The sequence below is a fragment of the Sphaeramia orbicularis genome, chromosome 15, assembly GCF_902148855.1.
Source record: "Sphaeramia orbicularis chromosome 15, fSphaOr1.1, whole genome shotgun sequence".
NCBI lineage: Eukaryota > Metazoa > Chordata > Actinopteri > Kurtiformes > Apogonidae > Sphaeramia > Sphaeramia orbicularis.
The window spans coordinates 51,533,599-51,559,098 of NC_043971.1; the positions used below are offsets into that span (position 1 = coordinate 51,533,599).

Genomic DNA, 25,500 nt, shown 5'->3' on the forward strand with positions numbered 1-25,500 from the left:
AATATGAGCATTAAGTTCTAAATAATTAACAATAATGAACACAAAAGGAATCAATAATGACTCAACTTTAAATAAATGAACAAAAAATGGATCAAACCAACCAAACGTGACCAAACAGCTGATGTGACCTTCATCTTCTGTTATGTCTGATTTTTAATAATGATGTCATCCTCATCCTTAAAGATGAAGATCATGTGACGCGGATCCTTCATTTTCCAGATGATGCGTTCAGTGTCCAGTCGGATGCTGTCATCCTGATGAAGCTTCACTAATGAAAAGAGGAAATGTTGTGAAGAGGCAGAACTAATGGACTGTATTAAGTCAAACTGGACGAATAATCAGATGTTAACGATCTATTAAATGTGTTTCATCCACTGGAAATAAAACATTCAGCATCTCATTCAACAGAAACCACTGGGATGGCTGCATTTAGGGACGATCAGCTTCAGTTGATGTGTTTTTATTAGTTTTTTATTATTATAGGTTTTTATTTTTAAACTGGTGTCAGGACATAAACGGTGAATCTAAGGCAGTGTTTTTCAACCTTGGGGTCGGGACCCCACGTGGGGTCGCCTGAAATTTCTAGTGATTGATAAAAATAAAAATAAAAACTTACTATAAAAATTAGCTGTTGAGTTGACAGAGACTATCTCAATCCATAAACGACATGACAAACTGTGAGTCTGAAACTGCAGCACTGTGGTTCTGTTTCTGTGTCAAATGTTCATTGTGGTCAGTTTCAGATGCTGCAGCTCTTTCATAATTCATAGTTTCAGTTCTTGTTTGTTCAGTATTAATTGTCAGCCTTGTAAATTCAAGCTGGACTGACTGTACATATCCTGACCAAGGAAAATCCAGTTCTCCCTTTGTGCAGTAATCTACACCTGGCTTTACTGCCTCTGTCCTTAATAATATACATTATATAGACTACATGTCCTCTAAAATTAACCTGGATTTGCAACATAGTATAGGAAACTATTACATGATCAAAAACAAATTAACTAGCAAAAATGTCTTAAAATGTAGGAAGAGTCTCCGTTTTGAATGTCTGGGGTCGCCAGAAATTTGTGATGTTAAAATGGGGTCATGAGTGAAAAAAGGTTTGGAACCAGTGATCTAAGGTGTTTGTGGTGTTGGTTCTGGTTTCCAGGGTGATCAGAGACCTGTTCATCAGCTGTAACGGACTCAACCAGGTCACGGAGCTGGTCTACCTGGACCAGACTCGATCTCTGGCCCTGAAGGTGTTTGAGACGCTGATCATCGGACACCGACAGGCTGACGCCATCCTCCAGGAGCCGGACGGTGCCGACGGCGAGGAGCGGGAGGCGGTGTTGGGCCTGGCCGAGGACCTGGGCTCCAGGGGGTCCGGGGAGGGTCCACAGAGCCTCAGTAAGTTCTACGAAGGTCTGAAGGAGGTCTACCCCCGCCATAAGACCCGTGGGGGGCAGGGCCGGGGGGCGGGGCGCAGCCGGGCCGAGACGCACCTCCACGTCATCAACCTGTTCCTGTGCGTGGCCTTCCTGTGCGTCAGTAAAGAGCCGGACTCTGACCGCGACTCGGCCAACGACTCCGAGGACACGTCGGGTTACGACAGTACGGCGAGCGAGCCCCTGGGGGGGCGCCTGCCCTACCTGTCCCCCGACAGCGTGGCCCTGCCCTCCAAAGAGCAGGTGCGGCGAGCGGCGGACGTGTGGTCGGTGTGTCGGTGGATCTACCGGTCCAGCCCCCTGTTCCAGAGACAGTTCTTCCGGCTGGGTGGTCTGGACGTGTGCCTGCGCCTCATGGCCATGGTCATCCAGAAGCTGTCGTCCAAGAACAAGGACGGGAAAGCCAAGAAGAAGAGGGACGGCAAGGGCAAAGGCAGCCCCGAGGCCACGGCACCCACCACCGCCGCCGCCCCTGTCCTGGGGCCGGACGAGGCCGACACCCACAGCACAGGTCCGTCTGAGGCCAGGACCAGAGACCCCAACAGGAGGCTGGAGGAGGAGTGGCAACTGCAGAGCATCCGCCTCCTGGAGGCGCTGCTCGCCATCTGTCTACACAGTGCTAACTCCGCCCTCTGCAGGGCGGAGCCTGAGCTGGCATTCCAGGTATGAAGTAAACAGGATGGAATAATCAGTTTAATAACAGACAGTATCAACAGGTAGAGGCCTATAAATACAGGAAACAATGAAGGGAAACAAAAATCACAGATGTTTGGTTTAACCCTCTGGTGTCCAGGTGAACGTATTAAACACACTTTAACCCTCTGGTGTCCAGGTGAACGTATTAAACACACTTTAACCCTCTGGTGTCCAGGTGAACGTATTAAACACACTTTAACCCTCTGGTGTCCAGGTGAACGTATTAAACACACTTTAACCCTCTGGTGTCCAGGTGAACGTATTAAACACACTTTAACCCTCTGGTGTCCAGGTGAACGTATTAAACACACTTTAACCCTCTGGTGTCCAGGTGAACGTATTAAACACACTTTAACCCTCTGGCGTCCAGGTGAACATATTAAACACACTTTAACCCTCTGGTGTCCAGGTGAACATATTAAACACACTTTAACCCTCTGGTGTCCAGGTGAACATATTAAACACACTTTAACCCTCTGGTGTCCAGGTGAACGTATTAAACACACTTTAACCCTCTGGCGTCCAGGTGAACATATTAAACACATTGTACACCAGGGCTCTCAAACTCATTTCTTCTTTCAGGTTCCACATTCAGCCTGATTTGATCTGCAGTGGACTGAACCAATAAAATAATAACAGAATAACCTATAAATAATCTTTTAGTGCAAAAAAAGCTCCATTAAATTCTGAAAATACTTACTTTTATAAACTATCCAAACAAAAAAGATGTGAATAACCTGAAAAAAATGAAATTTCTGAAGAAAAATAAGTGCAATTTTAACAATATTCTACCTCAACTTATCATTTGTACATATGCATTATGGATCAGATCTACAAAGACACTGTTGTTTGTCCATCAGTCTCTATGACGACCTTGACTTCAGTTTCTGTGGGTCCTGGAGTGGCTCGTCAGCCCTGTTTTTGCCCTGAAGTACCTGCCACAAAGACACTAAACACAGAGTATTAGGCAGAAAATTGTTAAAATTGTGGTTAATTTTCTTTAGACATTTCAGTTTGTTCATCCTTGTTCAGGTTATTCACATTTTATTGTTTCAGGATAGTTTGTAAATGTAAGTATTTTCATAATTTAATGTTATTTTTTGCATTAAAACAAAGACAAAAATTTGAAGTTGTCATTATTTATAGACATAGTGTAATATTTCACATCAAACTGAGAAGAAAATAATCATTGTCTGTTGTAGGTTTGTATACTATTATTTGAATAATAATAATAATAATAATAATAATAATAATAATAATAACTTTATTTGTATAGCACCTTTAAAAACAAAGTTTACAAAGTGCTTTGACAGAGGGCACAACAGCAGGATACACAAAGCAAGTAAAAACACAAACAGAAGCAACACAATAAGAGAGATGTGTGAAACAAATTAATAATCAAACAGGATCAAATTTAAAAATTTAAATTAAAATTAAAAAGTTAAAGAGGGACAGACATCATGTAAAAGCAAATCTATAAAAATGTGTTTTAAGAAGTGATTTAAAAGATGTCACTGATTCCACAGCCTTATCTCCTGGGGCAGGCCGTTCCAAAGTCGAGTGGCCCTGATGGAAAAGGCCTGGTCACCTTTTCATTTAAGCCTCGACTTCAGAACAGCCAGGAGCCCTCTGCCCGAGGATCTAAGGCTGCGTACTGGCTCGTAGTCAACTAGCATCTATATAACTTGGGGCCAGACCCATTCGGGCTTTAAAAGTGATCAGTAAAATCTTAAAATCAATTCTAAAACACACACGGAGCCAATGGAGGGATGCGAGGATAGGGGTGATATGATGTCGACTGTAGATCATATTGGTCTCTATGTGGAACCTGAACTAAAATGCCTTGACTGTTGAATTTTTGCACTTTACAAATTCATCCCACGGGCCGCATTGGAACCTTTGGTGGGCCGCATTTGGGCCCCGGGCCGCATGTTTGAGACCCCCGCTGTACACTTTGTTATTAAAGCTCAGATTATTTTACACTGTCTGTTTTAGGTCAGAATTCAACAGTTGCTAATTTTGGTCTGATTTTTTAATTCTGATCCATCCACTTAAACCATCCCATAATAAACAGTGTTAAATTCTTACACTAACACCTTTCTACCAAGTGAGTACAAAATACACACTGACACATTTAACATTTGACCAAGAACCAAAAATAATAATGATATGAACCAATGTTGATGTTAATCACTGACAGATGACACGAGGAACTAATTTTTAAAAAACTAATTAGCATTTTTTTGTGGGTTTTTTGCATCAAAAAATATGGTTTGTTTACTTTACAAGCCTGGTGTTTTAAGGGTTAAAAATATGACAGTTATTGAGATTTTGGTGTTTTTGTTTGTGGCTCAAGTTGATGAAATTTTAAAAAAGTAAAAAATAAACTGTATAAAAAATTCTTACGTTACTAACTCACTGTACAGATTATGTACTTTTTGTGATTAGAAGGACCTCTGATATCGAAGGGTTAATGTTTAAGTTATTCATCTGGGTTTTAATGTCTCTTTTCATCAGTTTCTTCATTCTTTTTAAAGTGTCTAAATCCAACTTCTGTCCTTTTCAGAATCAGGTGATTAAACAGATCTTTTGTTGCTGTAACATTAGACTTTATCGTCTGTTTATGACATTAAATCCACCATCTGTTTAAAGTGGTTTAATGCTTCATATTCATTTATTCATGCTTTTACACAGAGTTCATATCAATCGATAATCCAGCTGGTTTTCACTTTAATCAGGTCAGCTGATTGGCCTTAGATAAATCTGCTTCTTTGGAGTTGACGTAGCAGAAGAACCTGATCATTAAAGGTGCCTTAAACTGAACCTTACGTTCTGAAGTTATTGATCATGTGGGTGTTTTCGTCCCCTTCACCTCAGGAGTGTCAGCTTTAGATCCGTTAACCGTCTGTCCGCTCGTCTGTCCGTCTTCCTCAGGTCTGACTCTGGTTCTACTTAGGGGTGTAAGAAAATATCGGTCTGCAATATATTGCAATATTTCATTTCACAATACTGTATCGATATTAAAAAGTACTGTATCAATATTTTTAGGTATTTATTCAAATGCAGATATTGTGGAAGTTCATTTTAGTTTTTTTGTTTTTCTTTTTTGTGTAAAGTGTGTATAATATGCTCACCTGGACACCAGAGGGTTAAAGATTTTAAAGAAATCCCACTTTTTTCCTCATCTGTAATTTTTAACTTTTCTTTATTTTCAAAACATTTCACTGATCGACAGGTTCAACTTTCATTAAATTAACTAAAACATGCAGAGACATTTGTATGTTTTAGAAAAAAAAATAAATGAAGAAATAAAGAGAAGAAAGTGATAATGATCCATTCAGGTCCTGATTATAACAGTGAAACCAGTGTGGAGTCACACTGGGTTATGGTTAGGGATGTAAGAGGATATTGGTTCTGCAGTATATCGCGATATTTCATTTCATAATACCGTATCGATATTAAAAAGTACTGTATCAATATTTTTAGGTATTTATTCAAATGCAGATATTGTGGAGGTTCATTTTTGTTTTTCTTTTTTATTTATTATTATTTAACACTGTTTTATAAAATAATGTTAGTTCATTTTTTGGGATTGAACTAAAATACTGTTCTGATGTTAGTTCTGAACTAAATAGAATATGAACATTTGAACAGGATCTTAAACGGTAATGTCTGTAAAACAGAATTTCAGTTTGAACACAGTAACATTTTGTGATATAACATTAGATCCTGTTGGGATCAAATAAAAATGTGTTTAGTATTTGTGCAGATTTCTGGTGTAATTCAATTCTTCAAGGAAATAATCATTTTAAAAAAAGAAACAAAAAATGGCCTTTTTAACAGTATCATGATATATCGTGGTATATCGTATTGTGATCCTAGTATTGGTCTTTTCTGGTCCTTGTTGCAGCTCCAGTCTGTGGACGAGACCCTTTTGGAGGTCCGGGACCACCTGTCTCGTTCAGGGGTGGTGAACTCTGACCTGGCCATCCCCCTGTTCAATTCCCTCCTCAGAGTGGCCTTGGCCGAGGTATCGGCATGCCCCGACCCCCCCGATGATAAGTCGGAAAAGGTGAGTTTAGCCTCGAAGAAACGGTGGATGAAGTAGACGGAGATACGTTTATTTAACCATCAGCTCCAGATTTGATTGATTCAGTGGTGATTTTTACCTCCGCCAAGGAGGTTATGTTTTTGCCAGGGTTTGTTTGTTTGTAGGTTGGTTAGTTAGCAACATAACTGAAAAAGTTATGGACGGATTTTGATGAAATTTTCAGGAAATGTCCGAAATGGGACGAGTAACAAATAATTAGATTTTGGGAATGATCCGGATCACTGTCTGGATCCTGGACTTTTTAAAAGGATTCTTTATCATTGGGAGATAGGGATATTTTCAACATACGTATGTGTAACTCTACAATGAATGGTCAGAGTGCTTGGTAAAAAAAATACTAAATAAGTTCCCAACAGGTTCTACAAGATATTGAAGATTGATTCATCATGTGTAGCAAAAGTGATATAGTTGTTTATCTGTTACAAGATAACTCAAAAGTTATGGATGGATTTGGGTGAAATTTTCAGGAAATGTTGATACTGGCACAAGGAACAAATGATTACATTTTAGTGGTGATGGGGGGGGGGGGGGCTTTTCTAGTTCAGTACATGTTCTTGTCTGTTCGTCCATTCTCATGAAACGTCATCAGTCGAGGCCCAAGTACTGTTCTGTTTCAAAGTTCACACAAACCACGATCAGATGGCATTCCCAGTTGTTGTTGTCTGCTAGCTTAAACCAAGGATGCACTGGTTGGTGACTTGTGTAGACTAGGCTGTGGGGCGGCCGTGGTTCAGGTGGCAGAGCGGGTTGTCCAATAACCGAAGGGTTGGCGGTTCGAATCCCACTCTTTCCTAGTCAGTCTGTTGTGTCCTTGGGCAAGACACTTCACCCTCCTTACCTCCAGTGCCACCCACATTGGTGTATGAATGTTGGTGGTGGTCGGAGGCAGCCACGCTTCTGTCAGTCTGTCCCAGGGCAGCTGTGGCTACAGATGTAGTTCACCACCACCAGAGGGAGAATGTGAGAGCGAATGAAGAATGGTCAATAATGTAAAGTGCTTTGGGTGTCTAGAAAAGCGCTATATAAATCCAATCCATTATTATTATTATTAAAATATCCCATCATGCATTTCGTGTGACTGTCAATTTACTCTTGAAGGCAAATTACAATTGAAGGTTTTGTCTTTAAGGAAATACTTTTCAGTTTTTGTCGTCATCAGTAGATGTTTTGGAATAGATAAAAGGTCATGAACGGGCGAACTCCCAAAAAGCAAACGATTAAATAATAATAATAATTATTATTATTGTCCTTTATATCATGATGTCAGAACTTTTATGTTTGAAAAAAATCAATGTAAAAAGCTGATTTGTTTTGGATACCTGATGTAGAGTTGGATATTTGAAAATTAAATCTAGAGTTTGGCAAGATTTATGAGGAAGGCACAGAACTGTAGACAAAGAATGAAACTGAAAGGACCTTGTTTAATGTAACTGTTATTGGGATGAGACAGTATACGCTTTATATGTTGGTCATCTTCCTGTTTTGAATGTCAGTAGTATGTTATAAGCGTATGTGGGCGGGGCTTCTAAGTGTATGACACAAATAAAATATTCATTCATTCATTCATTCATTCATATTTAAATCCTCCTCAGTTCAACCTCTGCACAGTGACGAAAGTGAGGACAGAAAAAACAAAAGAAGAGAGAAAACATCAGAAATTCAACTACCATTCACAGAACAGTTGAATTGATGGATAATCTCTGATGTTGAACAGTTGAATTGATGGATAATCTCTGATGTTGAACAGTTGAATTGATGGATAATCTCTGATGTTGAACAGTTGAATTGATGGATAATCTCCGTCTGCTTCAGTGTTTTTCTTCTTTTCTTCAGATTTTCCTCGTCGTCCTCTGGTTGATTCCGTCCTTTTTCTGTCCGTTGTGTCTGTTTCCGTGTGACGCCGTTTTACTGATCAGTGTTTATCCAGGAGACAGTGTTACGGTGAAAGTGTTGTGTGTTAGTGCGGCCGTTGTGTTGCTAAGCAACCATTATCAGTGATGTAAAACCCAAACAGCGGTAGTAAATACAGACAGCAGGAGCGTTCACATCAGATCGACTGCTTTGACTGAAGACACAAAGGAAATGAATATTCTGACATGAACTTTGAACAGTCCAATGTATTTATAAATATTAACAGTAGATGTGAATATTGAAGGCCTTTGGCAGTTGGAGGTGTCAGTTTGAACAGGTTCTGATCAGGTGTCTGAGGTGTTCAGGTGGAAATACTGGATGGTTTCATCTGTCAGGTCTGAAGGAGGTTTAACCTCATGTTTGTTCCATCATAGACGTAAAAATTAAGATTATTATTAAAACAGGAACCAACGAGTCACACCAGGAACACAGATGGAACTGATGACATAAAACACAACAACAACAACTGGGATGAGTAGGAGGAGAAGGAGGAGTAGGAGGAGAAGTAGAAAATAATGGAATAGAAGGAGGAGTAGAAAATAAAGGAGTAGAAGGAGGAGGAGTAGAAAATAATGGAGTAGAAGGAGGAGGAGTAGAATGAGGAGTAGAAAGAGGAGTAGAAGGAGGAGTAGATGGAGTAGAAGGGGGAGTAGAAGGGGTAGAAGGAGTAGAAAGAGGAGTATAAAATAATGGAGTAGAAGAAGGAGGAGTAGAAGGAGGAGTAGAAGGGGGAGTAGAAGGGGTAGAAGGAGTAGAAAGAGGAGTATAAAATAATGGAGTAGAAGGAGGAGGAGTAGAAGGAGGAGTAGAAGGGGGAGTAGAAGGGGTAGAAGGAGTAGAAAGAGGAGTATAAAATAATGGAGTAGAAGAAGGAGGAGTAGAAATAAGGAATAGAAGGAGTTAAACGGAGCTGAGGAGTGTTAAAGCTCCTTGTGTTTGCTGTCGTATTAAAATGCCTTTGTCTTTAATCCCCTTCAGCTGCAGGTTTTAGTTTGAGTAGATTTACTTTGTTTTACTGTGAGTTTGAATTACAAATAAGGAGTAAAAGTAGAAATAAGTATTTACTTTGTTTTACTGTAAGTGTCATTCACACTAAAGCAGTCGTTCCTGTTTCAGATCAATAAAGGTGTGTTTAAGTCCATGACATGTTGACTCTGCAGTGTGTGTTCGTGTATCTGTGTGTGTGTGTGTGGTTGTGTATGTGTTTGTGTATCTGTGTGTGTGTGTGTGTATGGTTGTGTATCTGTGTGTGTGTGTGTGTGTGTGTGTTTTTGTGTGCGTCTGTCTGTGTGTGTATCTGTGGACTGTGTGTGTTTGTATGTCTGTGTGTGTTTGTGTGTGTCTGTGTGTATTTGTGTGTCTGTGTACATCTGTATCTGTGTGTGTGTGGTTGTGTATCTGTGGACTGTGTGTGTCTTTATGTGTCTGTGTGTATTTGTGTGCATCTGTGTATGTCTGTATCTGTGTGTGTTTGTCTGTGTGTATCTGTGAGTATCTGTGTGTGTTTGTGTGTATGTGTGTGTGTGTTTTTGTGTGCGTCAGAGTGTGTATCTGTGGTTGTGTATCTGTATCTGTGTGTGTGTGACTGTACTCTTAAAGGAACTGTGTGAGTGCAGCTCCAGTCAGCTGATATTCGTCTTATGACCAAAATCTTGGAGTTTTTTCTCCACTTGAAAACATTTCTTCTGGATTTTCTTCGCTGCATTAGAGCTTGGACCACAGCGAGCGTGACGAGCTGCGGTTTCGCCGCCGCCGTTGGAGGAGGTTTTTATCTGAACAGGATGTGACTGACCCGCCGCTGATGTTTGTTTGTAACGGTGAGGTGCGTTTGTCAGAAGCTGCAGGTGCTGGCGGAGGGGGCGGGGCCTGCCGGAGACCTGTCTGAGGAGGTGGACGAGGCACAGGGGGGCGGAGTCAAACCGCCGGGGGAGGAGGAAGGGTACGACGCCGACAGCGAGAGCAACCCCGACGACACGGCGGCACACGAAGAGGGTAGGTCTGCAGACTCACAACCACACAAGACACACAACTGCACAACTACACAATATACTACACACAGGACACAACACAGGACACACAACGACACAAGACACAACTGCACAACTACACAATATACTACACACGGGACACACAACTGCACAACTACACAATACACGGCACACAACAACACAACTACACAATATACTACACACTGGACACACAACAACACAACTACACAATACACTACACACAGGACACACAACTGCACAACTACACAATATACTACACACAGGACACACAACAACACAACTACACAATATACTACACACAGGACACACAACAACACAACTACACAATATACTACACACAGGACACACAACAACACAACTACACAATATACTACGCACTACACAACACACAGGACACACAACGACATAACTACACAATATACTACACACAGTACACTACACAAACCATACAGGACACACAACAACACAACTACACAATATACTACACACAGTATACAACACACACCTACTTAACTACACAATATACTACACACAGTATACAACACACAACTACATAACTACACAATATACTACACACAGTTCACAACACACAACTACTGTAAATTCCGGACTATAAGCCGCTACTTTTTTTCCCCCACGCTTTAAACACTGCGGCTTATACTCCGACGTGGCTTATACGATGATTTTCCCTTATTGCCTGCCACACCCCAGGGAAGAATCTGTCTATTGTTACCAGGTATGCAGGAATGGATAACATTAACAACTGAACCTTTATAAAGTTAATATTAACACATACAAAAGGGGAACTTTTAAGGAAAAATAGCAAACCTTCAAATGTTAATATTGTTTCACAAATATACAAAACAAAACTCTGAATGAAAACACCCAATAAAGCTCTCCAGAGACCGTCATAAATTTAAAGCATCTCAGAATTAATGCGCACGTCGTGCGTAATGTTAAATGAAAATGATATTACAACAGGCGTAATTACTTGTTTTTAATCTTTATATTTTAAAAATAAATTAAAAGTCCTATTCTAACAAAAAACAAAAATTTGTTCACTTTCAAGTGTCTTTCAAGTCATTTTCAGTCCGTCAATCCACAGCCGGCGCAAAAGCAAGTCAATCCCGTATCGGCGCAAATCCAAAGGAAACCCTGATAAGTCCACCGACAACAAAAAAAGAGAGAAAATGTGCTTTTATTACTATCCTTTTATTGCCTCATTTTTTGTCTTTTGTTTTTTAATCATCATATTAACAACGAATCAACCTATAGATATGACAGCAAGCTCACACATATCAGACCCATTTACATACAGGGAAGAATTTCATTTGAACTCAAAGAAAACCTTTATCCAATTACCGGCTCCAGGTGCCGTGCCGCGGCTCCAGGTGCTGGTGGTGCCGCGGCACCTCGTGGTGCACGGTTACCACGGCTCGGTGCCGCGGCACCACCGGCTCCTCACCTCGAGGTGCCGCGGCACCGAGCCGTGGTACCGGAAGAGAGCCACCGGCGGTGTCGGTGCCTCAATATGCACTCGCTGTCTCTCCAGTTTTGACGCAATGAAAAAAAAGGTTCCACTCGGTCCCATAGACTCCCATAGAAGCCAGGCTTCAACGGGGAAATGCACTGACCACAGATCGTATGAGGAAACAGCGCAACGGGAATGTATGAGAAGTGAACAACATCGAGTCTGATGATTTGTGATAAAGCTGATTCTGAACGAACTCGTCTGTGAGATGAACGTGTTTTAACACATGTGTAGTCAATGAAATGTCAACACAACCAAACATATTTAACCATTTAATTTTCGTAATGATAGGGGAAGCCAGGCTTCTCTTGCAGTCTATGAGAAATCGCCACTGGTGGACACCCGCGGCTTATAAACCAGCACGGCTTATACATGTACAAAATTGATTTTCTTTCTAAAATTAGGGTCTGCGGCTTATATTCAGGTGCGGTCTATAGTCCGGAATTTACGGTGCTTAACTACACAATATACTACACACAGTATACAACACACAACTACTTAACTACACAATATACTACACACAGTATACAACACACAACTACTTAACTACACAATATACTACACACAGTATACAACACACAACTACTTAACTACACAATATACTACACACAGTACACAACACACAGCTACATAACTATACAATATACTACACACAGTACACAACACACAACTACTTAACGACACAATATACTACACACAGTACACAACACACAGCTACATAACTACACGTGTGCGTTTCAGTCGGTAACTGCACGCGTGCATCAGTTTCCGTCCTACCTGTTATACTATTGGGTACGGGGCAGTGCGTCTATGCCCCCCCCCGCAGAAGTGACAGTGAAACTTTACGCTCATTTATCTTTTCTCCACCTCCTGAAGATTCACAAACTTTAATCTGAGGGATAGGGTGTTTGTCCTGGACTATTATATATTATACAGATGTAGAATAAGTCTAATGCAACAGTGATGATTTTTACCTCCGCCAAGGAGGTTCTGTTTTTGGTCTGTCTGTTGGTCTGTCTGTCTGTCTGTCTGTCTGTCTGTGGGTCTGTCTGTCTGTGGGTCTGTCTGTCTGTCTGTCTGTGGGTCTGTCTGTCTGTGGGTCTGTCTGTCTGTCTGTTGGTCTGTCTGTCTGTCTGTGGGTCTGTCTGTCTGTCTGTCTGTCTGTCTGTGGGTCTGTCTGTCTGTCTGTGGGTCTGTCTGTCTGTCTGTGGGTCTGTCTGTCTGTCTGTCTGTGGGTCTGTCTGTCTGTCTGTCTGTCTGTCTGTCTGTCTGTCTGTGGGTCTGTCTGTCTGTCTGTGGGTCTGTCTGTCTGTCTGTCCGTCCGTGTGCAAGATAACTCAGAAAGTTCTGGACGGATTTGGATGAAAATTTCAGGAAATGTTCATACTGGCACAAGGAACAAATTATTAAATTTCAGTGGTGATGTGTGTGTGTGTGTGTGTGTGTGGAAGGGGGGGGGGGGGGCACTGATCTGCCTTGGCGGAGGTCTGCGCTCTCTGAGTGCTTTTCTAGTTTGGTATGAAATATTTGGTTTGGCAGCAAAGATTTTGCCGTGGTGCAGCGCCACAGCTAAACCTACACCAGCAGAAACTCTGCTAACACCCTTCTACCAAGTGAGTACAAAATACACACTGACACATTTAACATTTGACCTAGAACCAAAAAAAAATATAATATGAACTAGTGTCAGTGTGAATAACTGCCAGATGACAGGAGGAAAAGAAAACTATTGTTTTTTGCATTAAAAAATATGTATTGTTGACTATTTTGTTAATTTGTTGATTATTTAAATTTTTGTTCATTTTGTTGATTATTTTGTGATTATTTTCTTTGATTTTTTGTTTTTGTTTTGTGGATTCTTTTGTTGATTATTTTGTTCATTTTTCATTTTTGTTCATTTTGTTGATTATTTTGTGATTATTTTCTTTGATTTTTTTCGTTTTGTGAATTATTTTGTTGATTATTTTTGATTATTTTGTTCATTTTTGTTCATTTTGTTCATTATTTTGTTGATCATTTTCTTTAATAATGTTTGTTTTGTTGATTATGAGTTTTATTGTAACTTTAATGTATTTAACATAAAGTTACGACTGGATTGAATGAAGGGTTAAACATCCTTCAGTTTATGCTCAAACATTAAAACTGAGACAGTTTTTCTCTTTTTTTTCAGTAGTAGTAGTAGTTTTATTTCGAGCACATAGAATCATCAGGTAACAAAGAATCATACAACATGGTCAAAAAAAAAAAAAAAAATTTCTGCACTTGAAAGGAGTGGGAAGAAGTATAATTTATTGACTCCACCCCCTTTTTACAAACTAATAATCAATCTAGATCTGCTTCCTTTGCATTAACACACATTTTCCTCTGTATAATTTACAATAACACAAAACATCCGTACAAACCATTCAACCATCTTATTTGTCAGTTAAATGTCAGACTCTCACAGTCTTTCCATGTTTATTTATAACCTTTAAAAGTTAAATCCACCCTTTGGTCCGTCTGTTGTTTTTGGTGAAACCTTTAGTGTTAGTGTTTCCGCAGTGACTCGTCGTTGTAAACTGGTGTAAACCGTCCTGATGCGGCGGCGTCCGATGCGTTTGTCTGCTGTGTCACTGAACCACATCCTCTTTTCTGGCATTGACGACGTTGGGTTTGTTTCCGCGGTGACGCTGCGGATCCAGACAGTTGCATGTCTGAGCTCCGTCAGGTTGACAGCGTGGCCTCGTTCCACCCCGTCCTCCTTCATCCCCTCAGAATAGACCCATTGTTCGCCGCCGTTTCGCCGTCGCCTCATGAGCTGCGTCTTGTGACTTCGATCTGGTCAAGTTGGACTTCAACTACGTGATGTGTTTAAGGATGTCGGGAAACGGCGAGTACATATCTGTACCACGTCTATTTAATTCAGGTTATTTTCTGTCCCTGACGCTGAAGAAAAGAGTTAAATTGTCACTGTAAGAAGATTCCTGACCGTTGAAATTCATGATGTTGATGCTTTGGTTAATTTTTGTTCATTTCGTTCTTTATTTTGTTCATTTTTATCAATTTTCTTTTTTATTTTGTTCATTTTTGTTCATCTTGCTGATTATTTTGTTCATTTTTATCAATTTTCTTTTCTATTTTGTTCATTTTTGTTCAGTCTGTTGATTATTGTGTTCATTTTTATTTTATTTTTTATTTTGTTGTTTTTTTGTTCAGTTTGTTGATTTTTGTGTTCATTTTTATTAATTTTCTTTTTTATTTTGTTTGTTTTTGTTCAGTTTGATTATTTTGTTCATTTTTATCAATTTTCTTTTTTATTTTGTTCATTTTTGTTCAGTTTTTTGATATTTGTGTTCATTTTTAACAATTTTCTTTTTTTGTTCGTTTTTGTTCAGTTTGATTATTTTGTTCATTTTTTATCAATTTTATTTTTTATTTTGTTTGTTTTATTTTGTTTGTTGATTTTTTGTTCATTTTTATCAATTTTCTTTTTTATTTTGTTCTTTTTTGTTCAGGTTTTTGATATTTGTGTTCATTTTTAACAATTTTTTTTTTTTGTTTGTTTTTGTCCAGTTTGCTGATTATTTTGTTCATTTTTATCAGTTTTCCAAACAATGTTCAAACAATGTATCAGCGTCTCTTTCCTGTTGTTGTCTTTCACCGGGAACCCGAAGTGATCCCAAACAGGGACCGTAATGATGGTGGAGGGTCTTCAATCTCTTCCTTCCAGGTTGACATTATATATATATATATATATATATATATATATATATATATATATATATATATATTTTTTTTTTTTTTTTTTTTTTTTTCCTTATGGCAGCTGCTATTTTGTATTTTGGGTCAATGTGTAATATTAATTTTTATGTTTTATCAAATTTTTTGCCAGACTTGACATGCGTGTCAAATGTGATGAGTTTTTGAGCATGTTGAGGGGGTCAAATTCCAGTTTAAAGTGTCTTGGAAAAATAATAAAAATACGAATGAAATACAACAGGGCCTTGCCTTCCAGGTGGGTCCGCTCAGACTCACAACTCGGTCCCTAAATATGTAAAAAGATGAAAAAGACATAACACGACAGAAATGACAAAAAAGAAGCTGTAACAAGAATGAAAATTAAGTAAAAGATGCACAGAAACTAAAATGCGGCAAAAGATGCAACACAATGAAAACAAAGTAAAGGATCCAATAAAATGGAAACAAAGTAAAAAAAATGTAATGAGATGAAAAAGACAAAATCAACACAAAAGATGAAACAAGAATAAAAGTGAAGTAAGAGACATAATAAAACAAAATATGTAACAAGATGCAATAAAACAAAAATGACACAAAAGATTTAAATAAACGGAAACAAAGTAACAAATGTAATGAGTTGAAAAAGACATAAGAGAAAATTGACAAAACAAACAGTTACAAGAATGAAAATGATGCAAAAGATGTAACACGATGAAAAAAAGTAAGGGATCCAACAAAACGGAAACAAAGTAACAAATGTAACGAGATGAAACAGACAAAATCAACACAAAAGATGAAACGAGAATAAAAGTGAAGTAGAAGACGTAACAAAACAAAATATGTAACGAGATGAAAACAATGTAACGAGATGCATTCAAACAAAAACGACACAAAAGATGTAACAAAACGGAAACAAAGTCACAAATGTAAACTGTGCTGTATCTGTTTTTCTTTATTTTTTCTTCTGTCCTGAATCTGACAGAGGTTGTTTGTGTTGTTGTAGTTTTTAGTTTTTCTGGACGTTGAATCCTCCTGAATCCTGCTGGTTTTTCCTTTCGTCGTTCTGACTTTGATGTGATCGATACTGCAGCCGTGCTTCTGCTGCATTAATTGGATTAAACTGGGTCTGAACGGCGTCCGTCTCCCTCGGTTTGGGAGTGTTTGTTTATATTTTCTGTCCGTTCGGGGTAGGGGGAGGGGTGGGACTTGATGAATAAGGCCGTCCCAGAGGCCTCCCGCCGTGTTAGTTCATGTAAATCATGCGTCGACTCCCCTCGCCGCTCCCAGGATGACCATAATTCACTTTTACGAGGTGCGTCGGCGGTGGAGGGACGGCGCCGCAGTCTCTGGATCATGGTGTTCCAGTCCATGTTCCAGTCCATGTTCTGGTTCTACTCTGACCCGTCCATCTGTGGGTTCTCTTGTAGGAGTGAAAGTGGAGTCGTCGGCGCTTCGCGAGCTCTCGGCGGCGTCGACGGCGGCAGACGGGCCCGGCCGCGGCGTGCTCCTGTTCCCAGAGATCTGCACCATGGAGCTGCAGCTGCTCGCCGCTGGATCCCCGGACCTGGACGTCCTGAGCCACGTGTTCCACAGCCTCCTGGGCGCCGTCCACGCCAACCGCCGCAACGCCGCCCTGCTGTACGACCAGGTCAGACCACTTCCTGTTCTAGAACCAGTCCGTATCCGACAGGTTGAGGAACGAAACCTGACCCAAATTCTGTTCACAGGGCGGAGTCAAAACCATCCTCAGCGGATTCCACAACATCCTTAGCCAATCAGACGCCTCCTTCACAGGTGGGCGGTTCCCTTTAATGCTTATCGTTCATCCAGGTGCATCATTTCCGTCAGGTTTTTACTGTTTTATGTCTCTGGTGTAGTTTGGGTCCAATGGGAAGCGTCAACAACTGTTCATTTTGTAGGTTGTTTTCATTTTTATTCGTTTTGTTGATTGTTTTGTTGATATTTTGTTCATTTTATTGATTATTGTATTCATTTTGTTGATTATTATTTTAATTTTTATTCATTTTGTTGATTGTTTTGTTTTGTTCATTTTGCTGATTATTTTGTTCATTTTGTTGATTATTTTGCTTATTTTGTTCATTTTGTTGATTATTTTCATTTTTATCCATTTGGTTGATTGTTTTGTTAATTTTGCTGATTATTTTATTCATTTTGTTGATTATTTTGCTCATTTTGTTCATTTTGTTGATTATTTTGCTCCTTTTGTTCATTTTGTTGATTATTTTCATTTTTATTAATTTTTGTTGATATTTTTTTCATTTCGTTGATTATTTTGTTCATTTTGTTGATTATTTTGTTCATTTTGTTGATTATTTTGTTCATTTTGTTGATTATTTTGTTAATTTTGTTGCTCTTTTTTTTTCATTTTGCTGATTATTATTTTCATTTTTATTCATTTTGTTGATTATTTTTGATCATTTTGTTGGTTATTTTCATTTTTATTCATTTTGTTCATTTTGTTGATTATTACTTTCATTTTTATTATATTTTGTTGATTATTTTGTTCATTTTGTTGATTATTATTTTCATTTGTGTTCAGTTGTTTTTTTCTGGATTTAAATAAACCATTCATGGTTCAGTGTTATTGGTTTTGAAGTTTTTTTTTTTCGGCCTGTGAAATAAACTAACTCTGTTTCTGTGCTCATTCAGATTGCCAAACAGTCCTGGTGGAGCTGCTGGTTGCCATGGTGAGCCAGCGAATCACAGCGGAGGAGCTGGCCCTGCTGATCCGCCTCTTCCTGGAGAAGACCCCGCCCACTGTAAATAAACACCAAACCCTATGAGTGACTCAACAGCGCTCTGTTAGCTTAAACGTCCAGGGCGTTGACGCTCTGGGCTTATGCTAACAGCGTCTATATTTAAAAATACACCCATTCATCAACACGTGGCGTTCCTTATCCTCTGAACAATTAACACCAGCAGGAGAAAAAAGGCACGACGCTAGAATTAACCCTTAAACACCCACCGTCGACAAAAAACATCTACTGATGTAAAAGTAGGCAATAAAACCAAGGAAAATAAGTGACAAAATGAACAGAAATAGATAAAATAACAAGTAAAATTAATTAAAAATGAACAAAATAATAAATATCATGAAAAAATAATCAAAGAATTAACTAACATGAAGTAAAAAAAAATAAGCGACCAAATTTACAAAAACAGGCAAAGTCATCAATACGATGAACAAAAATGAAGACTAAATCAACAAAATAAGTAAGGGGTTCTTCAAGGGTTAATGTTAATATAATGTCGTGGGTCTTTAAGGGTTAATGTTAATATAATGTCGTGGGTCTTTAAGGGTTACTGTTAATATGTTGTTTTGGGTCTTTAAGGGTTAATGTTAATATAATGTCGTGGGTCTTTAAGGGTTAATGTTAATATAATGTCGTGGGTCTTTAAGGGTTACTGTTAATATGTTGTTTTGGGTCTTTAAGGGTTAATGTTAATATAATGTCGTGGGTCTTTAAGGGTTAATGTTAATATAATGTAGTGGGTCTTTAAGGGTTAATGTTAATATAATGTAGTGGGTCTTTAAGGGTTAATGTTAATATAATGTAGTGGGTCTTTAAGGGTTAATGTTAATATAATGTCGTGGGTCTTTAAGGGTTAATGTTAATATAATGTAGTGGGTCTTTAAGGGTTAATGTTAATATAATGTAGTGGGTCTTTAAGGGTTAATGTTAATATAATGTAGTGGGTCTTTAAGGGTTAATGTTAATATAATGTAGTGGGCCTTTAAGGGTTAATGTTAATATAATGTAGTGGGTCTTTAAGGGTTAATGTTAATATAATGTTGTGGGTCTTTAAGGGTTAATGTTAATATAATGTAGTGGGTCTTTAAGGGTTAATGTTAATATAATGTAGTGGGTCTTTAAGGGTTAATGTTAATATAATGTAGTGGGCCTTTAAGGGTTAATGTTAATATAATGTAGTGGGCCTTTAAGGGTTAATGTTAATATAATGTAGTGGGTCTTTAAGGGTTTATGTTAATATTTTGTCTCTTAAAGGTCAGACATGGACGTATTTTTAACCATGTGAAAGCTGTGACCTTTGACCCCAGGGTTTTCCATCCATGTGGGTTCAGTTCAGATAGAAACGAACTCAGTCAGGTCTGACATGAACTAGGTAACCATGGTAACAGTGTGCAGGGTACTGCAGTACAAGTACAAATACTGATGGAAAAATACAAATACTGAAAAATAGTCTTTGCTTAGTAAAAGTAGTAAAAATACACAGTTACAACCACTGAAATGTCCCCAAAGAGTTAAACTATTTGTATTATTTATTTAGTTATGTATTATATCTGTTCAATAGTGGCCTCCTTTGGTCCGTTTGCTCCTGTTCCGTGTTTTCCGTGGTTCCGTCTGTCGTTTTATTCACTGTCGGATCAGACTGTGACTGTTCATCCATGGAGGTTGAATTTATCAGCAAAGACGTAAAAGATAGTGAATAATTCACCTCAAATACATTAAAAGTAAAGAATTTTTAGGAATTTAAGACGTAGAAAGTCAAGATATTTGTTACAATGTAGAAAGTAAAAGGTAAAACAGTGAATATTCACATTAATTTATGATAAATGATCCAAAGCTCAAAAAAATGTTTTTAAAATGCATGAGAATTTTGTTTATTTCTGGTATTTTTTTCCTATTTTGATCATTTTGTTTGTTTTGGGCTTGTGTTTCTTATAATTTATGACAAATGAGCCCAAAATTAACAAAATAATCATGAATTTTAAGAAAAAAATTTTACTTATTTTCTTAATATGATATCTTTTGTAATTTTTTATCTAGTTTGTTTTTAAATTTGTGATACATGACCCAAAAATGAATAAAATTTTCTTAATTTCTGAAAATTTTGCTTATTTTTTCCCTTTTTTTTTCTCTTTTTTTAAATTTACTAGTTTTTTTTTTCACTTTTTTTTCTTATAATTTATGATAAATGAGCCAAAAATGAACAAAATTTTCTTAATTTCTGAGAATTTTCATATTTTTTCACTCATTTTTCTTCACCTTATTAATTTACTAGTTTTTTTACTTGTTTGTTGTACAATTTATGATAAATGAACCAAAAATGAGCAAAACTATTATAAATTTTGTAAGAGAAAAAACCCAAAATTTTCTTACTTTTTGATAATTTTGTGAATTTTTGCTTGTTTTTGTAAATGTTATATCATTTTTCATTTGAATTTAATTTAATTTTGTTTTATTTTACTGAGCGTTGCGTTCCAACCTGCAGTGTAAACATCGTCCTCTTGTCCCATCTCCTGCGTTCCCCTAGGACATCCTCCTGAAGGGCGTCCTGCAGATCGTAGAGGCCAACATGAGGACGGAGCCGCTCCACTTCCTGACGTTCCCGTTGACTCTGGGGGCGTCGACTCCGGGCGGCCCCTCCCCAGGCTCCAGGCAGAACGGGGCGGCGGGGGGGAAGGGTGTGGGTCTGCTGTGGAAAGGAAAACTGTCCCCTGGACGACGGGACGGTGACGCCGACCACAGACCCAGCGCCGTGGGCTCCTCACCGTGGCACGTGGCCCCCCTGCACCTGCCTCTGGTCGGACAGAACTGTTGGCCCCACATGGCCAGTGGGTTCAGCGCCTCCATGTGGATGAGAGTGGAAGAGCAGGAGGACAGAGACACAGGTGAGGAGAGAGAGACAGGTGAGGAGAGAGAGATACAGGTGAGGATGGAGATACAGGTGAGGAGAGAGACACAGGTGAGGACGGAGACACAGGTGAGGAGAGAGAGACAGGTGAGGAGAGAGACACAGGTGAGGAGAGAGAGATACAGGTGAGGATGGAGATACAGGTGAGGAGAGAGAGACAGGTGAGGAGAGAGACACAGGTGAGGAGAGAGAGAGACAGGTGAGGAGAGAGAGACGGGTGAGGAGAGAGACAGACAGGTGAGGAGAGAGAGACAGGTGAGGAGAGAGATACAGGTGAGGAGAGAGATACAGGTGAGGATGGAGACACAGGTGAGGAGAGAGAGACAGGTGAGGAGAGAGACACAGGTGAGGAGAGAGAGATACAGGTGAGGATGGAGATACAGGTGAGGAGAGAGAGACAGGTGAGGAGAGAGACACAGGTGAGGAGAGAGATACAGGTGAGGAGAGAGATACAGGTGAGGATGGAGATACAGGTGAGGAGAGAGAGACAGGTGAGGATGGAGACACAGGTGAGGACGGAGACACAGGTGAGGAGAGAGACACAGGTGAGGAGAGAGAGACAGGTGAGGACGGAGACACAGGTGAGGAGAGAGAGACAGGTGAGGAGAGAGAGACAGGTGAGGACGGAGACACAGGTGAGGAGAGAGAGACAGGTGAGGAGAGGGAGACAGGTGAGGAGAGGGAGACAGGTGAGGAGAGAGACACAGGTGAGGATGGAGATACAGGTGAGGAGAGAGAGACAGGTGAGGAGAGAGATACAGGTGAGGAGAGAGAGACAGGTGAGGAGAGAGAGACAGGTGAGGACGGAGACACAGGTGAGGAGAGAGAGACAGGTGAGGAGAGAGACACAGGTGAGGACGGAGAGACAGGTGAGGAGAGAGACACAGGTGAGGAGAGAGACACAGGTGAGGACGGAGATACAGGTGAGGACGGAGACACAGGTGAGGACGGAGACACAGGTGAGGAGAGAGATACAGGTGAGGAGAGAGAGACAGGTGAGGACGGAGACACAGGTGAGGAGAGAGAGACAGGTGAGGACGGAGACACAGGTGAGGAGAGAGACACAGGTGAGGATGGAGAGACAGGTGAGGAGAGAGACACAGGTGAGGAGAGAGAGACAGGTGAGGATGGAGACACAGGTGAGGAGAGAGAGCCAGGTGAGGACGGAGACACAGGTGAGGAGAGAGAGACAGGTGAGGAGAGAGAGACAGGTGAGGACGGAGACACAGGTGAGGAGAGAGAGACAGGTGAGGAGAGAGACAGACAGGTGAGGAGAGAGACAGACAGGTGAGGAGAGAGAGACAGGTGAGGAGAGAGAGACAGGTGAGGAGAGAGAGACAGGTGAGGAGAGAGACACAGGTGAGGAGAGAGACACAGGTGAGGATGGAGATACAGGTGAGGAGAGAGAGACAGGTGAGGACGGAGACACAGGTGAGGACGGAGACACAGGTGAGGAGAGAGATACAGGTGAGGAGAGAGATACAGGTGAGGACGGAGACACAGGTGAGGAGAGAGAGACAGGTGAGGACGGAGACACAGGTGAGGAGAGAGACACAGGTGAGGAGAGAGAGACAGGTGAGGAGAGAGACAGACAGGTGAGGAGAGAGACAGGTGAGGAGAGAGAGACAGGTGAGGAGAGAGACACAGGTGAGGACGGAGAGACAGGTGAGGAGAGAGACACAGGTGAGGAGAGAGACACAGGTGAGGACGGAGATACAGGTGAGGACGGAGACACAGGTGAGGACGGAGACACAGGTGAGGAGAGAGATACAGGTGAGGAGAGAGAGACAGGTGAGGACGGAGACACAGGTGAGGAGAGAGAGACAGGTGAGGACGGAGACACAGGTGAGGAGAGAGACACAGGTGAGGATGGAGAGACAGGTGAGGAGAGAGACACAGGTGAGGAGAGAGAGACAGGTGAAGATGGAGACACAGGTGAGGAGAGAGAGCCAGGTGAGGACGGAGACACAGGTGAGGAGAGAGAGACAGGTGAGGAGAGAGAGACAGGTGAGGACGGAGACACAGGTGAGGAGAGAGACACAGGTGAGGAGAGAGACACAGGTGAGGATGGAGATACAGGTGAGGATGGAGATACAGGTGAGGAGAGAGAGACAGGTGAGGAGAGAGAGACAGGTGAGGAGAGAGACACAGGTGAGGAGAGAGACACAGGTGAGGATGGAGATACAGGTGAGGAGAGAGATACAGGTGAGGAGAGAGAGACAGGTGAGGACGGAGACACAGGTGAGGAGAGAGAGACAGGTGAGGACGGAGACACAGGTGAGGACGGAGACACAGGTGAGGAGAGAGAGACAGGTGAGGACAGAGACACAGGTGAGGAGAGAGAGACAGGTGAGGACGGAGACACAGGTGAGGACGGAGATACAGGTGAGGAGAGAGACACAGGTGAGGAGAGAGACAGGTGAGGAGAGAGATACAGGTGAGGACGGAGACACAGGTGAGGAGAGAGAGACAGGTGAGGACACACCCACAAGATGGAGGGTTTACTGAACCTGTTTCCATTCACAGTAAAACTTTGATCAGTATCTGATTATTATTGATCATGTAAACAGTTTAATCTGTTTGATCAAATAACAGCAGTAATCTGATTACAATGAATCAGATTAACAAAAATTAACCAAATAATCAACAAGATGAAAAAAATTAACCAAATAATCAATAAATTTTAAAAAAATGAACCAAATAATCAATAAAATGAAAAAAATGAATTAAATAATCAATAAAATGAAAAAAATGAACCAAATAATCAACAAGATGAAAAAAAATGGACCAAATAATCAGTAAAATGAAAAAAAATTAACCAAATAATCAATGAAATGAAAAAAATGAACCAAATAATCAATAAAATGAAGAAAAAAAAAATTAACCAAATAATCAATAAAATGAAAAAAAATGAACCCAATAATCAACAAGATGAACAAAAATGAACCAAATAATCAATAAAAGTCATTATTTGCGTGGATGTAAACAGGGTCAGATTTCTAGTCTGATGGTTCATGTGTTTAAAGGCGACTCTGAGAACAGTGTGTGGTCATGTGGTCATTCTTCCTGGTTCTGAATATTCTGCTGCTGTTTTAATGCTTGTTTTAGAGCAGGGCTGTCAAATTCATTTTCTTTCAGGTTCCACAGTCAGCCCGATTTGATCTGCAGTGGGCCGGACCAGTAAAATAATAACAGAATAACCGATACTCCAAATTTTTGTCTTTGATTTGGTGCAAAAAACATCCCACAGAATTATGAAAATACTTACTTTTATAAACTATCCAAACAAAAAAGATGTGAATAACCTGAAAAAACTGAAATTTCTTAAGAAAAATCAGTACAATTTTAACAATATTCTGCCTCCACTTCTCATTTGTCCATGTGCATTCTGGATCAGATCTACAAAGACACTAAACACTGAGGAACAGGAAGAAAAGAGTTCAAACTGGGCTGAATTTTCTTTAGACATTTCAGGTTGTTCTTATTTGTTCAGGTTATTCACGTTTAATTGTTACTGGATAGTTTATAAATGTAAATATTTTCATAATTTAATGTTATTTTTTGCACTAAAACAAAGACAAAAAATTGAAGTTGTCATTATTTATAGGCATAATGTAATAATTTTTTTTACATCAAACCCAGAAGAAAATCTGCAGTCATTCTTTTGTGTCGGTTCTTCTGCTGTTATTATTTGACTGTAGATCAGATTGGTCTGTATGTGGAACCTGAACTAAAATGAGTTCTACAGCCTGGACTGTGGAATTTTTACACTTTGCAAATTCCTCCCATGGGCCGGATTGAAACCTTTGGGGGGCCGCGTTTGGCCCCCGGACTGCATGTTTGAGACCCCTGGTTTAGAGCCTGTGAATAAACTCAACCTTGTGACTGTTTTCCAGAAGACAGAACCACCTCTACGGCTGAATCCACCCACGGCTCTGCCCACGGCCCCGCCCACGGCCCCGCCCACACCGGGACCAGGTTATCAGACGAAGGCCTGGTTCATATCCTGTCCATGGGCTCCAAGGCACTGATGCTCCAGGTGTGGGCGGAGTTCTCCACGGGCTCGCTGACATTCAGGTGAGTGTCGGAGCAGGGGGCGGAGTCACAGATGCACGCGGACAGGAGGCCGCCGCCCCTTTAATCTGTTACTGAAGTGTGTTAATGCTCCGTTTCACAGGATGTGCATCGACCCCAACGACGAGATAAAGGCGGGGCTGTTGGCTCAGGCCGACTCGGGGGCGGGACTTCTGCGGGCCGGACAGTGGCAGCACCTGAGCCTCACCTACATCCAACAACCGGAGGGAAAGAAGAACATCCACGGCTCTGTGGTCGTCTGGGTTTGCGGAATCAGGTGAGAAACGGAAACAGGAAGGAGTTCAATTCCGAAGGAAACGGACGAGTTCAAGAGTCAACGTTTAA

The 25,500-nt window shown here is 40.4% G+C and overlaps 1 protein-coding gene across 1 annotated transcript in view; it reads left to right on the forward strand.

Moving 5' to 3' along the window:
- lyst (lysosomal trafficking regulator) overlaps positions 1-25,500 on the forward strand; it is a 145,556-nt gene that overhangs the window by 66,243 nt on the left and 53,813 nt on the right. The window contains 9 exon segments of the mRNA XM_030155355.1: positions 1,151-2,090; positions 6,034-6,195; positions 9,981-10,137; positions 16,830-17,050; positions 17,130-17,196; positions 18,073-18,182; positions 20,701-21,058; positions 24,978-25,158; positions 25,259-25,432. Of these exon segments, the coding sequence (XP_030011215.1) occupies positions 1,151-2,090; positions 6,034-6,195; positions 9,981-10,137; positions 16,830-17,050; positions 17,130-17,196; positions 18,073-18,182; positions 20,701-21,058; positions 24,978-25,158; positions 25,259-25,432 (2,370 nt within the window).